The sequence below is a fragment of the Eschrichtius robustus genome, chromosome 19, assembly GCF_028021215.1.
Source record: "Eschrichtius robustus isolate mEscRob2 chromosome 19, mEscRob2.pri, whole genome shotgun sequence".
Classification (NCBI taxonomy): Eukaryota; Metazoa; Chordata; class Mammalia; order Artiodactyla; family Eschrichtiidae; genus Eschrichtius; species Eschrichtius robustus.
In genome coordinates, this window is record NC_090842.1 from 63,625,059 (window position 1) to 63,637,966 (window position 12,908).

At 59.9% G+C, this 12,908-nt stretch overlaps 2 protein-coding genes across 8 annotated transcripts; one reads left to right on the forward strand and one right to left on the reverse strand.

Moving 5' to 3' along the window:
* Positions 1–118: 118 nt before the first annotated feature.
* On the reverse strand, positions 119–5,430 carry GARIN5A (golgi associated RAB2 interactor 5A). Of its 5 annotated transcripts, none has more exons than XM_068527851.1 (5): positions 5,206–5,430; positions 4,885–5,003; positions 4,425–4,555; positions 1,222–1,502; positions 119–340 (listed from the first exon to the last, which is right to left on the reverse strand). In XM_068527851.1, the coding sequence occupies exons 1-5, from the start codon at positions 5,246–5,248 to the stop codon at positions 252–254; spliced, it is 663 nt and encodes a 220-aa protein (XP_068383952.1). In that variant the 5' UTR covers positions 5,249–5,430; the 3' UTR covers positions 119–251. The 5 variants fall into 5 exon arrangements, with proteins under 5 accessions (XP_068383952.1, XP_068383953.1, XP_068383951.1 ...); XM_068527852.1 differs by having other exon boundaries at positions 119–292; positions 5,179–5,430; XM_068527850.1 differs by having other exon boundaries at positions 119–389; positions 5,179–5,430.
* A 92-nt stretch (positions 5,431–5,522) lies between these two features.
* On the forward strand, positions 5,523–12,414 carry EMC10 (ER membrane protein complex subunit 10). Of its 3 annotated transcripts, none has more exons than XM_068527845.1 (7): positions 5,523–5,702; positions 7,131–7,203; positions 8,042–8,163; positions 9,079–9,183; positions 9,481–9,662; positions 9,827–9,920; positions 11,249–11,537. In XM_068527845.1, exons 1-7 carry the CDS (start codon positions 5,589–5,591, stop codon positions 11,351–11,353), a joined length of 795 nt encoding a protein of 264 aa, XP_068383946.1. In that variant the 5' UTR covers positions 5,523–5,588; the 3' UTR covers positions 11,354–11,537. The 3 variants fall into 3 exon arrangements, with proteins under 3 accessions (XP_068383946.1, XP_068383948.1, XP_068383947.1); XM_068527847.1 differs by having other exon boundaries at positions 5,524–5,702; positions 8,054–8,163; positions 11,395–12,414; XM_068527846.1 differs by having other exon boundaries at positions 5,524–5,702; positions 8,054–8,163.
* The last annotated feature ends 494 nt before the right edge of the window (positions 12,415–12,908 follow it).

Sequence of the window (12,908 nt, forward strand, 5' to 3'; positions counted from 1 at the left end):
GGTGGTGGCCCGAGGAGCCAGACACCATGAACAGAAGACTGTGCTGGGGCAGTCTTACTGGAAGAGCTATTTCTGCCATGTTGAATCGGTGACGATGGGGAAACTGCTCGTGACCGGGTTGTTGGTTCTTAAGTGGCCGATCTTTATTAACTTTAATAATTCATCTGTCCGGCCCCGAGGTAGGGTACACTTTGATCTCTGGTCTTTTAGTGACCGCAAAAGAATGTTGGAGGAATCAGAGTCCCCAGAGTTCAGAGGTCTGTGGGTCCAGTCTGGCTTCCATGGCTTGAAGCTGGGTACGAGAGCGAGTTTGTCTCAGAGGCCTTGACTGCGGATGTATCTGCCGTTTGGGGGCGGGTGAGTGGGCACTTTGTACTTCCTGGGAAGGCCTGGGGAGCAGGGTGTCTCAAGAGGAAGAGGCCCCATAGGTTCCAGTGTCCCCACCTTCAAGGACTGGGGCATTTCCCCTCCCCAGGCCTTACACGGACCTGGCATCTTGTCTGGCTGACCCCACTCCTTCAGGGCCTGGGCACTCCCTCCCCAGATCCCACCATGCTAGGTCAAGGGGAGCGAGACTGGGGTGGGGGGATGCCCAGTTAGGAAACCATCACCACCTTTGCTGGTGCGCCAAGGTCCTGCAGACCTTGCCCTGCTTTTGAGAGCTTCCTGTCCTCTGGGTACAGATGCCACACCCTGTCAGGACTTAGGAGTCTGGGCTCCTGGTCACCTCCACTCTCAGACAGAGGCATCCAGGTCCCAGGCCCTCCTCCCTCAGACCCAGGGGTCCAGGCCCCCGGCCCCTCCTCCCTCAGACCCAGGGGTCCAGGCCCCCGGCCCCTCCCCCCTCAGACCCAGGAGTTCAGGCCCCCGGCCTCTCCTCCCTCAGACCCAGGGGTCCAGGTCCCCGACCCCTCCTCCCTCAGGCCCAGGGGTCCAGGCCCCCGGCCCCTCCTCCCTCAGACCCAGGGGTCCAGGCCCCCGGCCCCTCCCCGCTCAGACCCAGGAGTCCAGGCCCCCGGCCCCTCCTCCCTCAGACCCAGGGGTCCAGGTCCCCGACCCCTCTTCCCTCAGACCCTGGGGTCCAGGTCCCCGGCCCCTCCTCCCTCAGACCCAGGAGCACAGGCCCCCAGCCCCCTTCCTCCCTCAGACCCAGGGGTCCCGCCCCCAGCCCCGCCCATGTCCCTCTCCCCACTCCTTGCAGCCCCGCCCTCCTCCGCTCACCTCCTCCGCTCACTTCCTCCTGCTCGGTCAGATCCTCGTCCTCGTCTTCCTCCTCGTCGTCCTCCAGCGCCGAGTACTCCTGCGTGAAAGGTACGGCTCCCTGGGCCGAATGGAAGCGCAGGCGGTAGAGCAGCCGCACCCACTGGCCGAACTCGAGGTCGCGGGTCTCCGGCGGGGCCCGTAGCTGCAGGTAGAAGGCGCGGCCGGTGTGGAACTTGACCTTGAGTTGCCAGCGGCTTTCGTCGTGGACGAAGAGCTGGACGAACTGCAAGGGGAACAGCCTGGCGGGCGGGAAGGGCAGCCTCAGCATCTGATCCTCCCCGGCTCCGCAGCGCCCACCCCAGCGCCCCTCTCCCCGCCCGGAAGGATCCTTTTCCACTTTCTCTGCCTCTTGCATTTTATCCATCCCCAATTTTCTTCCATACACAGAGCCCATCCGTGTCTCCCGCTGGTCCTCCCTCCTAAATGCGAAACTCAGATTGCTGCTTACTTGAAATTTCCATTTGTATGTTGGATCGACATCGGACACATAAAATGTCCAACAGCCAAATTCCTGACCTTCCCCCAGCCCCGAAGCTGCTCCTATTCGTCTTCCCCATCTTAACTACATCCTCCCACTTGCTCAGTCAGAAACCGTGGGAGTCGACTTTTTCACATTCTTAGCCAATCCTACCAAATCCTGATGGCTCCACCGTTAAAATGCAGTCACAGTCCGACGATTTCTAAGTCCCTCCACCAGCCGCCCCCGACCCCCGCCGTCCAGCCACCGTAATTTCCCGCCTTCAGCCCAGTCTGTTCCCATGCGGCCGCCAGAGGGCGCCAATCAACACCCGCGTTAGCTCAAATCCCTCCCGTGGCTCAGAGTAAAAGCAGAGTCCTCGCCTTGACTACAAGGCCCTGCGGGATCTGCCCCCTTTGTTCCCTCTCTGCCCTCCCCTCCCACCCACTCTCCTCGCTTACTCGGCTCCAGCCATACTGGTCTCACTGTCCCATATTGGTCCTACCTCAGGACCTTTGCACAGGCCGTTCCCTCTGTCATCCTCCAGCCATCCCCATAGCTTGGGCCCTTCCTCTCTTAGAGAAGATCTGTTTACAACCTCCAGCCTATATACAACCACATTCGCCCTTGCAGACCTCCCCATGCCCACCCCCACGCCCCATCTGTCTCCACAGACCTCACCCACTGGACAAATTGATATCTGTCTGCTTTCCTAGTAGAAGGTGAGCTTGAGGGCAGAGATTTTTGGTCCAATTTTATTCAGTGCTGCTTCCGTAGTACCCAGAGCTGACCCATGGTCAGTGCTGAGTGAATGCTTGTGGAGTATCTGAATAAAGGAATTGCTCAGGCCCCCAGCCTGATTCAAGGTCCAACAAGGCAGTGGAGGAAACAATCCAGACAGGATGGGTAACTTGGTCCAGATCACACAGCAGGGATTTGAACCCAAGTCTTACCCATGTTCTTAACAACACTGGGTAGCCACATACCACCTCCCTCAGGCCCTGCAAGACTACCTCTAGAAACTGGTCTTACAGACACCCTCGCAGCTGAGCACATGGATGTCCCTTGCCTGCCACACTGGTTGTCACCCCAAGGCACAGGACACATCAGACTCCCTCAGTAGGCAACTCGATCTATTAGTATGTTCCCCAAATGGAAGAATAACAGCTGACATTTCCAGAGCGCATACTCTGTGCCAGGTGCTGTTCCAAGAGTTTTACAGACATTTACTTAGTTTATCCCCTGACAGCCCTGGAAGGTGGGCTCTCCTCTTATCCTCATGTTGCCGATGAGGAAACTGAGGCCCAGACGGGTAGGAAACTTGGCCGAAGACAGTGAAGAAGAGGTGAAGCCAGGATTTGAAACCAGGCCGTCTGAAGGCAGCCATTCGTTCAAGGACATTCCCTATTACATCATCACAGCAAGAGGCTGGATGCAAGCTAGGTGTCCAAGGGGACGGAGTTTGTTGAATTGTGTGTCCAAAAATGGATCTGTGTGCACTGGCACAGAATCACTAAGGGCTGGAAGCTGGTTAGAAGTGAGGGGCTGGGGGATGTGTCTTGAGGCTGAGTTGGCAGAGCAAGCTCAATGATTTTACTTCGATGGTATGTTTTCTCTGGGGCTGGGAGGGGAGAGTGCTGAAGGAGATGATGAGGGGCACCATCCTTAGCATCCTTCCAACTGCAGGTTGTGACTCATATGGTGGGATACAATTAGCATTGAAAAGAAAAGCAAGATGGTAGAGAATGTCCCAGTACAAGGTTCCGGCATCAGAATACTGCTTTGTGAAAAGTTTTAAACTTATTCGGGGGGGGGATAAATAAAGGCTGTAAGTGGCATCAAGTTTGTTCAGGTCAGAATCAGATTCTACCACCAAATGAGTTACATCCAAAATTGCAGACAAAGGATTGTGTGCGTGCGTGCGTGTGTGTGTATGTGACAATGTGACTCCATCCTTCCTTCCTTCCTTCCCTCCCTTCCCCCATCCCCCTTTCTTTCATTAACTGTGAGATGTAGCCCAAAAAGTGAAAGCCACCAGCAGAATGTTTCTGGAAATATACTCTATGCCTGTAAATGTCTTGGTATTTTCCCCTGGAGTTGGAGACAGGAGCCTAGGATGGAAGAAAGGTGTATTTTGTGCTATGTGTGTTTTGTACCTTGGAGTGTATTTGCATTACCTTTTCAATGAAAAAAACAAAGACCTGAAGGGGCAGTGTGGAGTGTGGCCCAGGAGCTCCAGAATCGTGAGGTCAGCAATCCTGAGGAGCCCAAGGTTCTGATCCCAGGCCACCCCTGACCCACTGTGGGACCCAGGGCAAGTGGCTCCCCTCTCTGGGCCTCAGTTTTTCTTATGGATGGGCCTAAGGGGCCCCACCATATGACAGTAGGAGGTCAGAGAAGAGATGATGTGCATGGTCAAGGGGATGCCTGGCATGCAGTAGGTGCTGCATAAATGGTCATTCTCCTGATCCCTGCCAGGGTGTAGCTGAGGACAGTCCCCCTCATGTCTATCTATCCCTGATTCCTGGCCCCTGTGGATGGCCCCGTCCTTGTTCTCTTGGGTGGACAGTAGCCCAGAGAAGGCTAGCAGCCATTCATGGCTCCTGGCCCTGGAGGTCGTGTGGGTGAAAGGAGGTGCTGCAGGGGGCCTAGGATGCCCAGAGCTGGGGAGGAAGGAGGTCTAGGCTGGGGTGGGGGCAGTCACCCGAAGAGCTGCAGGCGTCCGTTCTCCTTGGCAGGGCCCGCCAGAAGCAACAGGTCTGGGAGTTCCAGGGCAGGACTGGAGGCTGCCACCCCCATGGTGACCTTGTTGGCAACTTCTCCTAACCGGGTCACCTGGGGCCAGGGGTCAGAGGTTAGAAGCCAGATAGATGGGGGACGGGATTGGGGAGGGATCAGGAATTTTGGTAGGGTTAAGGGTCAGGAACCAAGTAAGTTAACCACCAAGATGGGGATCAGAGATCCTGGGGTCAGAGGTCAAGAGTCATATGGGTATGAAGTCAGGGAAAATGGACCGAGGGAATCAAAGGCCAGGGTTCATAGGGAAGCAGGAATTTCAGGAGATGGGCATTAGGGGGAGTGATCAGAAATAGGGCGAACAGAGGTTCCCCAAGTCAAGAGGCCGGGGCTCAGGCCTGGGCTCGGAGGGCCCTGGGGCTCCACACCTGCACGAAGTTGCTCTCAAAGATGGGTAAATCCCGCAGCTGGTCGAACTCGCCGCTCAGGAGATGGCGTTGGAGCCGTCCCGGCTGGCGCGTGGGACAGGCTGGAACCTGGGGGCGTTCTACATGGGCGGCAAAGTTCGCAGGTCAGTTCCAGGGGGCTGGGCCAAGGTCCCAGGGTCAGCCCCGCGCTGAGCGTAGAGGGTTCCCGGCTACCGGTCTCCGTATCGCAGGCTCCATCCCTCACCTGGTTCCCTCACCTGGCCCAACCCCTCCAGGCCTGGCTCCGCCTCTCACCTGCCATCCCACCTGGTCCCGCCTCACCTGCTCCACCAGGGGCCGAATTAGGCTTGTGCCCCCGTTTCATCGCAACGTCCCGCCCCTTGTGGGGAGCGGAGGGAGGCGCCCACGGAGGAAATGGGGGGGAGGGGGCCGGGCTCTGTGACGTCACAACGCGACGGACCGGGTTTGACTGCGTCACGGAGGAGACGCCCGCGATTGTGGCGTCATCCAAGGGGCGGTGCCCGGAGGCCCGGATGGAGCGGCGCCCGCCCCGTGACGTCAGGCCCCGGTAGCGGGCGGGCGCTAGCGCGCAGACGCAAAGAGCCGGCGCAGGCGCACGGGCGACGGGATGTGGGCCGTTCCTCCCGGCGTGCTCCGCGGCGCCCGGCTCACTCCAGCCCCTTGGCTGGTGGGACGGGGCCGAAATGGCTGCGACCGGCGCTGAGGCGACTCGGCTGCTCCTGCTCTTGCTGATGGCGGCAGCAGCCCCCAGCCGGGCGCGGGGTAGTGGTTGCCGGTCCGGGGCCGCTGTGCGGGGGGTGAGTGCTTATTCGCTGTGCACATAGGGCGGGATTGACGGAAATCGTGGGTCTCGGGCCTTTAGGTCGGTTAAGGTGGGAACGAAGTTGCGCAGAACCGAGAGGGAAGACGAGGTAAAAGAACCGTGGAAAGCGAGGCTGTAGTTCTGCGCATGCATGAGACCGCACAACTGGGAGAAAGCGAGAGGATAGTTAGGAAGGCTCTAGCTCGTGAATATGCATAAGGGGGCGGGGCTCCTTATGGGATTTTGTCATCCCCTCTCTGGGCCTTAGTGTTTTTTTTGTTTGTTTTTTTAAAAAAATTTATTTATTTTTATTTATTTATTTATTTTTGGCTGTGTTGGGTCTTCGTTTCTGTGCGAGGGCCTTCTCTAGTTGCGGCAAGCGGGGGCCATTCTTCATCGCGGTGCGCGGGCCTCTCACTATCGCGGCCTCTCTTGTTGCGGAGCACAGGCTCCAGACGCGCAGGCTCAGCAGTTGTGGCTCACGGGCCTAGTTGCTCCGCGGCATGTGGGATCTTCCCAGACCAGGGCTCGAACCCGTGTCCCCTGCATTGGCAGGCAGACTCTCAACCATTGCGCCACCAGGGAAGCCCTGGGCCTTAGTTTTTCTTATGGATGGGCCTAAGGGGATCCCTAATGGGATCCCTAATCCCATTTTGGGATGGGACTTTGGCACCTGGGCGTTGGGTGCTGTGAAAACGAGGCTGCACCGAAAGAGAAGGTTGGGGCAAGAACTTCCTTAACATTAGGACGCTAGGGATCCGCAGTCATGAATATGTTTGAGGAGGTGTGGCCCGGGTGGAATCTTGGCAAATCAGACGTCGGGGTGGCTAAAATTAAAGAGGCGTGGGGGGTGGGGTGTTCTCGGAGGAGTTCCGCCTCCCGAATATGCATGAGGAGGGCGGGATCTTGAGCTCCCGGATTAAAATCTGGAACGAGGTAGCGCAGGCTTGAGGGCGTAGAGAGGAAGATGCAGAATTAGGAGAGATGTGGAGAGTTGGAGAAAAGGAAGGCATGGAATCTTGAATGTGCTTGAGAGGGGTGGAACTCGAGCGGCATCGTGGCTATTGGGGCTGTGAAGGTGAAAACGAGGTCACTTGGATATTAGCTTGGGAAGGATGCCCTTTAACTCATGAATAGTTATGATGCTAGGTGTGAAAGTGACCTGGAGATAGTTGCCTTGGAAACGAGGTTCCGCTGGTTTGCAGGCTCTGGTTTTCTCTGGCCCGTCCAGATCATGAATTTTCATGAAATGGGCGGTTCACGGTGGAATAGTGGGCAAGTGTCAGTGTTTGGATATGGGTATGAAAATAAGGCTCCTGCCGCAGCCTGCGGGTCTGTCTGTCCTGGGGTCCGCGGGTCCTGCCGGACTGAGGGCTCTGATGGTCCTTACCTGGGGCCCTCTCTATCTCTATCCGACCTGCAGGCGGGGGCAGAAGGTCGAGAGGGCGAGGGCTGCGGCGCCGTGGGGCTGCTGCTGGAGCACTCATTTGAGACCGGTGAGTCCAGCAACGTCCTGACCTGGACACTTACCCAGTGCCCTGTGTCAGGAACTCGGGTGCCACTCAGCGTGAGACATGCCATCCATTCACTTACAGCTTTGCACTTGGGAGTGTGTTTGCATTACACTGGGGAGGTGGGAGGCGGCGGAGAACAGAAGCTCTGTCTTTGAATACTCCCATACCTGTAAGACAAATGCCAGTTTCAGAAAGGTCAGTATGGCAGTAATAACCTCAGAGCAGACTTTGACCAATTGCCCCATGCCCTGCCCTAGTGGTTAGATGTATTAACTCAAACATCTCTATTAACTCAGACATCCTCAGCGTAGTCAAGCAGAATAGGAGGTGTTAGGGATAACCCCATTTTACAGAAGAGGAAACTGAGGCGCAGAGGGATACCAGATAAGCTCCTTTTACAAGTGAATGGCAGAGGTGGGACCTTCTCTAAAGCCCAGCTTAAACTGCGACATTTCAGGCCTCCAGACTCCCAGAGCATAGATGTCAGTGTGGCCCAGGGGTTCATAATTGAGTCTGAGGCCCCAAGCTCTGGGGGCACCTGTTTTAAACACTGAAGCTCGGACCCTCTGCAGACCTCCCCAGTCAGACCCTGGCATCTGCCCAAGACAGCCCGGTGGTTGGGAGCTCCTGAGCTCTGCAGCCCCTGTATTCCGCAGCTGGGGAAACTGAGGCCCGCTTAAGTCACGTGAGCGACTCTCGGTCACCTGGCAAGGCAGAGGCAGGGCTTCAGAGACACGTGGGGCTGTCCCCAGTTTTTAAGTGGGAAAATGGAGGCTCGGGGTGGGGAAGCGACCTGGTCACTGCAAATGTTGACGTCCAGGCTCCCGCACAGATGACAGTGCCCACTTCCGGAAGCGGGGCTCGCTGCTCTGGAACCAGCAAGATGGCACTTTGTCTTTGTCGCAGCGGCAGCTCAGCGAGGAGGAGCGGGGCCAGCTCCGGGTGAGGACGGGACCCCCGGCTCTGCTGGGGCTGGGGGCACGTGCCTCAGAGCACAGCATGCGTACTTCGGGGCCTCTGCCCGAGCTGTTTCCTCTGCGCAGCACACCCTCTTCCCCACAGTTTTCATACGGTCAGCTCCTCTCGCTCTTGTAGGTTCAGCCACGATGCTTCACACTTAGTGCAAGATTTGCTTGTGAGGAGAAAGGTATTCCCACGGTAGCCATGGTTAAGCAGGAGAACGTTACCTCTCCTGTCGCCCTGCTTTGTGGCCTCCTCAAGGGCTGGGTTCCCCCCAGGTCCGCCTGGGTCCTCCCTAGGGAAGGTGTGGGGCTGGCGGGGGCGGGGGGGAGGTTCCAGGCAGCAAGGTAGAGGAAGGGAAGAAGGAGGGCCAGAGGGAACAGCCGGCTCTGGGGGAAAGCTCGGGAAAGCTGCCACAATCCACTTCCACTCCGTCCCTTTGGCCAGTTGGAGCTGCAAGGGAAGCTGGGGACGCAGGCTTTATTCTGGGCGGCTGCGGGCCCGTGGGTGCCAGCGCTGTGGGAGAGATCAGGCTGAGGCCCACCCTGGCCAGCCTTCCTGCGTGGTGCCCGCGTGATTCCTGTCACAGTTGCCCACAGAGAGAACTAGCCGCTCATATAACCGGGGAGTTCGGGTGTGGGGCTGGACCCAGACCTGTGGGAAGTGTCCTCGGGACCTACTCTGTCGCTGGGCTGGCCTCTCCTCTCCTCGTGGTGGTCTCCCCCCGGGTGGGGCACCCAGTGGGAGGAGTCTTGGGCTTGGCCGGGCCAGGGAGTGGGGGATGCTGGCTGGGCGAGACTGGGGAAGGGCCCTCCTGGCTGTGGGCCCAGTGGGTGTCCAGACCAGGTGGGGGCTGGGCACTGTGCCTCTCACCGCCACCCTCTCTCTGCCCTGCAGGACGTGGCCGCGCTGAATGGCCTGTACCGTGTCCGGATTCCACGGCGGCCTGGCGCCCCTGACGGCCCAGAAGCCGGTGGCTACGTCTCCTCCTTTGTCCCCGCGGTGAGTCGGTGATGAGGTCAGCCCCCATCCTTGCTTTGTCCACCCGCTCTAGCCTGGGTTCTTAAATGCCCCAGCATTTAAGGACCTGGCCTTGCCCTCAAGGGTCTCCCAGGCTGGATGAGGACAATCCAGTTGGTGGGCCCTGGGGAGGCCGTTGCTTCATGGAGGGCTCTGAAAGATGCTTCGGGGGTCCTGTGGGGTGGGGAAGGAGGCTTGGTGGGGGGGCTGGTGTGGGCGAGGCCTGGGCAGCAGCCCCTGCTGGCCTCCCTCCTCTCACCGCCCCCCCTCCTCCCCCAGTGCTCCCTGGTAGAGTCGCACCTCTCGGACCAGCTGACCCTGCACGTGGACGTGGCCGGCAACGTGGTGGGGGTGTCGGTGGTGACGTATCCTGGGGGCTGCCGGGGCCACGAGGTGGAGGACGTGGACCTGGAGCTGTTCAACACCTCAGTGCAGCTGCAGCCGCCGGTCCCGGCGCCAGGGTGAGGAGCGGCTGCAGGGCGGCGGGCAGAGCCAGCCCTGTCCCCGGCTGGCCGGCCTTCCGCTGCCTCTCACTCTGGCCCCACCCCTCCCCGCACCCTTCCAGGCTGCCGCGGGGGCTCCCGGGCCCTCATCCCCTCTCCTCCTTCTACCCCCCACCCCCCAGGCCCGAGACAGCAGCCTTCATCGAGCGCTTGGAGATGGAGCAGGCCCAGAAGGCCAAGAACCCCCAGGAGCAGAAGTCCTTTTTCGCGAAATATGTGAGTAGGGTTCTGCCCGCCCCCGGCCGCTTCCCCACCGGCTCGCCCCCTCCCATGCTGAGCCCCCCTCTGCCCTGCTCCCCTCGCCCACGGCCCTCCTCTGGGCCTCGTGTATGTCGGGCCTGCTTGGCTCCCCCGGCGTCTCTGTGCACGTCCTCCTGGCCCCTGGCCTGCGCCCCGCACCCTCCCCTTGCCCCTGCCGCTGTCAGCCTGTGGTGGTGCTCACGGGGCATCCGGTCTCCGCAAATGGCCGGCCCGGAGCTGGGCAGTGAGGGGGACTGGGGACAGCCCCTCGGGTGCCCGGGCTGGGGGCAGTGTCGGCCTTGCCTGTCAGGAGGGAGTGCAGTGAGGAGGGTGTGGTTACGGGAGGGGCGGGGTCCGAGCTCGGAGGAGGCTGGGACCAAGATCTGGGGGAGAGGATGAGGCCTGACCTAGGCTGGGAGGCTGGGGTGTGGGGGGCGCCCGGCAGAGCCCTCGAAGGAACGGGAGGTTTGGAAAGGAGGGAGCGGGTGGGCTCCGCCAGCCGGGCCGGGGGGTGGGTGGAGGGGCTGTGCCGGGCGGTGCCCGGGAGGCTGGGAGCCGGCAGCTGAGGGTGAGCCTGTGCTGCTGCTGGGGCAGCTCTTGAGGCCCGGGGCCTTTGGCGCCGGGGGCGCTGGCGGCTCTGGGGGCCCTTGGCGCCGGGGGCGCTGGCGGCTCTGGGGGCGCTGGCGGCGCTGGGGCTGGCGGAGGTGGTCCCACCCCAGGCAGGGGCGGGGGGCAGGGGAAGCCAGTGTGGCTGGGCCCTCGGGGCCTCGGGTCGGAGGTTGCTGAGCCTGACCGCGCGAGCGCCATGTCCGTGGGGCCTTGGTTAGTGTGCCGGGAGCCCCTGATGTCAGGAGATGTCAGGAGAGCCGGGCTGCGGGGAAACTGAGGCCCAGAGAGGCCGAGAGCTCGCCCACCCCCGGCTCTGCCCTCCCTGATGGCCGCGGGATGCCACAGCCGCCACTGGCCCTGACCTGCGCCCCCCTCCCTCCTCAGTGGCACCTCATCCTGGGGGGGGCCGTGTTGCTCACAGCCCTGCGTCCTGCTGCCCCCGGGCTCGCACCGCCACCGCACGAGGCCTGAGTGAGGACTGAGCCCCCTCCCGCCTCCTCCCCCGCCCCTGCACCCTGCCAGCCCTTCCCCAACCCGTAGTGGAGTAGGGGACCTGGGCCCCCTTCCCTCACTGCCTCCCCTCATGCCGGCCCCCGCCTTCCCCACCCTGGTCCAGACACTGCTCATTCTCCCCTCTCTTCTCTCTGTCTCCCTGTTTGTCCGTCTGTCCTTCTGCCATCCTGTCTGGCTCACAGTGGATGTACATCATTCCCGTGGTCCTGTTCCTCATGATGTCGGGAGCACCGGACGCCGGGGGCCAGGGCGGGGGCGGCGGCGGCGGCGGAGGTGGTGGCCGGTGAGGGGCCCAGGGCCCGTGAGTGTCCCGTCCTCTTTCGCTCAGCGGACGCCCTTCCTGCCCAGCGTGCTTGTGTCCTTGGTTATCACAGGAAGAATTTGCCGGCCCCTCCTGTCTCCCCGTCGCATGAGGGTAGGAGAGCGCCCCCTCCCCAGGAGTCCCTTCCCTCTGGGCCTTGGCGTTACTGGTGGCAGAAGGGCGGCGGGTTCTGGGCCCTGCTGCACCCCGCCCTCCCCTGTGGCCCCGCTGTAGCCCCAGAGGCTTCCCTTTGCCGCAGGGTAGAGCCTAAGCTGGTCCAGCTCTGACCTCACTTCTGGTTCCCCCCACTCCACCCCCTGAGGCCCTGCAGTTTGGGAACATGCCTAGTTCTCTCCAGCCTCTGTGCCTTTGTCGTGGTCTTCTCGCTCTGCCTGGCCAGGTTAGATGATACCCCTAACTTGTCTGACACTGGATTGGGACACTAGCCTCTTGTCTGTCTGCCCTTGAGGGCACCCTGGGGCTCCTCGCAGCCCAGAGCTGGCACAGAGCAGGGGGGGGCTGGCCACGGGCGCCCCCTTTTCCATCCCTCCGTGCAGCCCTGTCCCCTGTTTTGGCCTATATCTGCCCACGGCTCTGTGCCAGTGGGAGTTGAGAATTCCTGCCATCAGGATGCCAGGCCCTCCATAGGCTTCTGGGCTTGAAGAAGTGATGTTGAAAGTCAAAACAAACATTTAGTGGAGTCAGGGGCCAGATGATGTAAATAGAATCCCTTTCCTGGCCTGGGTATCTTCCCTGGGACTTCGCTGGGTCCTTGCTATCTACATCTCCTCCTCCTTTCGTCTATTTAAAAACATTGACAAGGCAACATATTGAAATAGGTAAACATTTTGGAAAGTTACAACTTGCAGCAGCCAGTGCAACTGTTGACTTGGCTAAGAGGCGGTCAGGATGTACCAGCGCTGCTGAATTTCCCTGGTCACTGTGTGTGTTATTCAGAAACACCAAAAAATGGCTGCCATTGTCATGGTAACGGCTGCATCAGGCTCCACGGTGTCTGGGTAGCAGATTATTAAACGGTCCCCCAAACGTTCAGCGTTCAGCTTGCCTCCTGCTTTATGTGGTTATAAATAGTGCGACATCGCGGGTCTGTCGCTGATCTTCCTCTGATGTGAGTTTGAATGACTTCCCGCAGACTCATGACTCGAAGTAGAATACCAAGGCAGATTAGAGACGTTTTGTGAACAGGGAAAACAGCCGAGGAAGGTGTGCAGTGGAGTCTTGTCTCCCTGATCACTTGATCATTTTAGTCCATTTGTTTTCCCTCCCGGAGTGTCTGTGCGGGCACCAACCAGCAGGAATGTGTGTTCTTTCCCCCTCTTTGTAGCAAAAGTAACATGTTTGAGGTTGTACACTGTCCCGTGCTTGCCACTTTCCTCCCGCGCCGTATCTTCTGCAGTTCTGTCCTTGCCCAGAGAGTGGCCTCGTCCTTCGTGTGCTACCAGAAAGGGACGTTGAGCTCATTCAGCCCGCCCTCCTCCAACTGACTTTCTCACAAAATGCACACGTGACCTAAATGCACA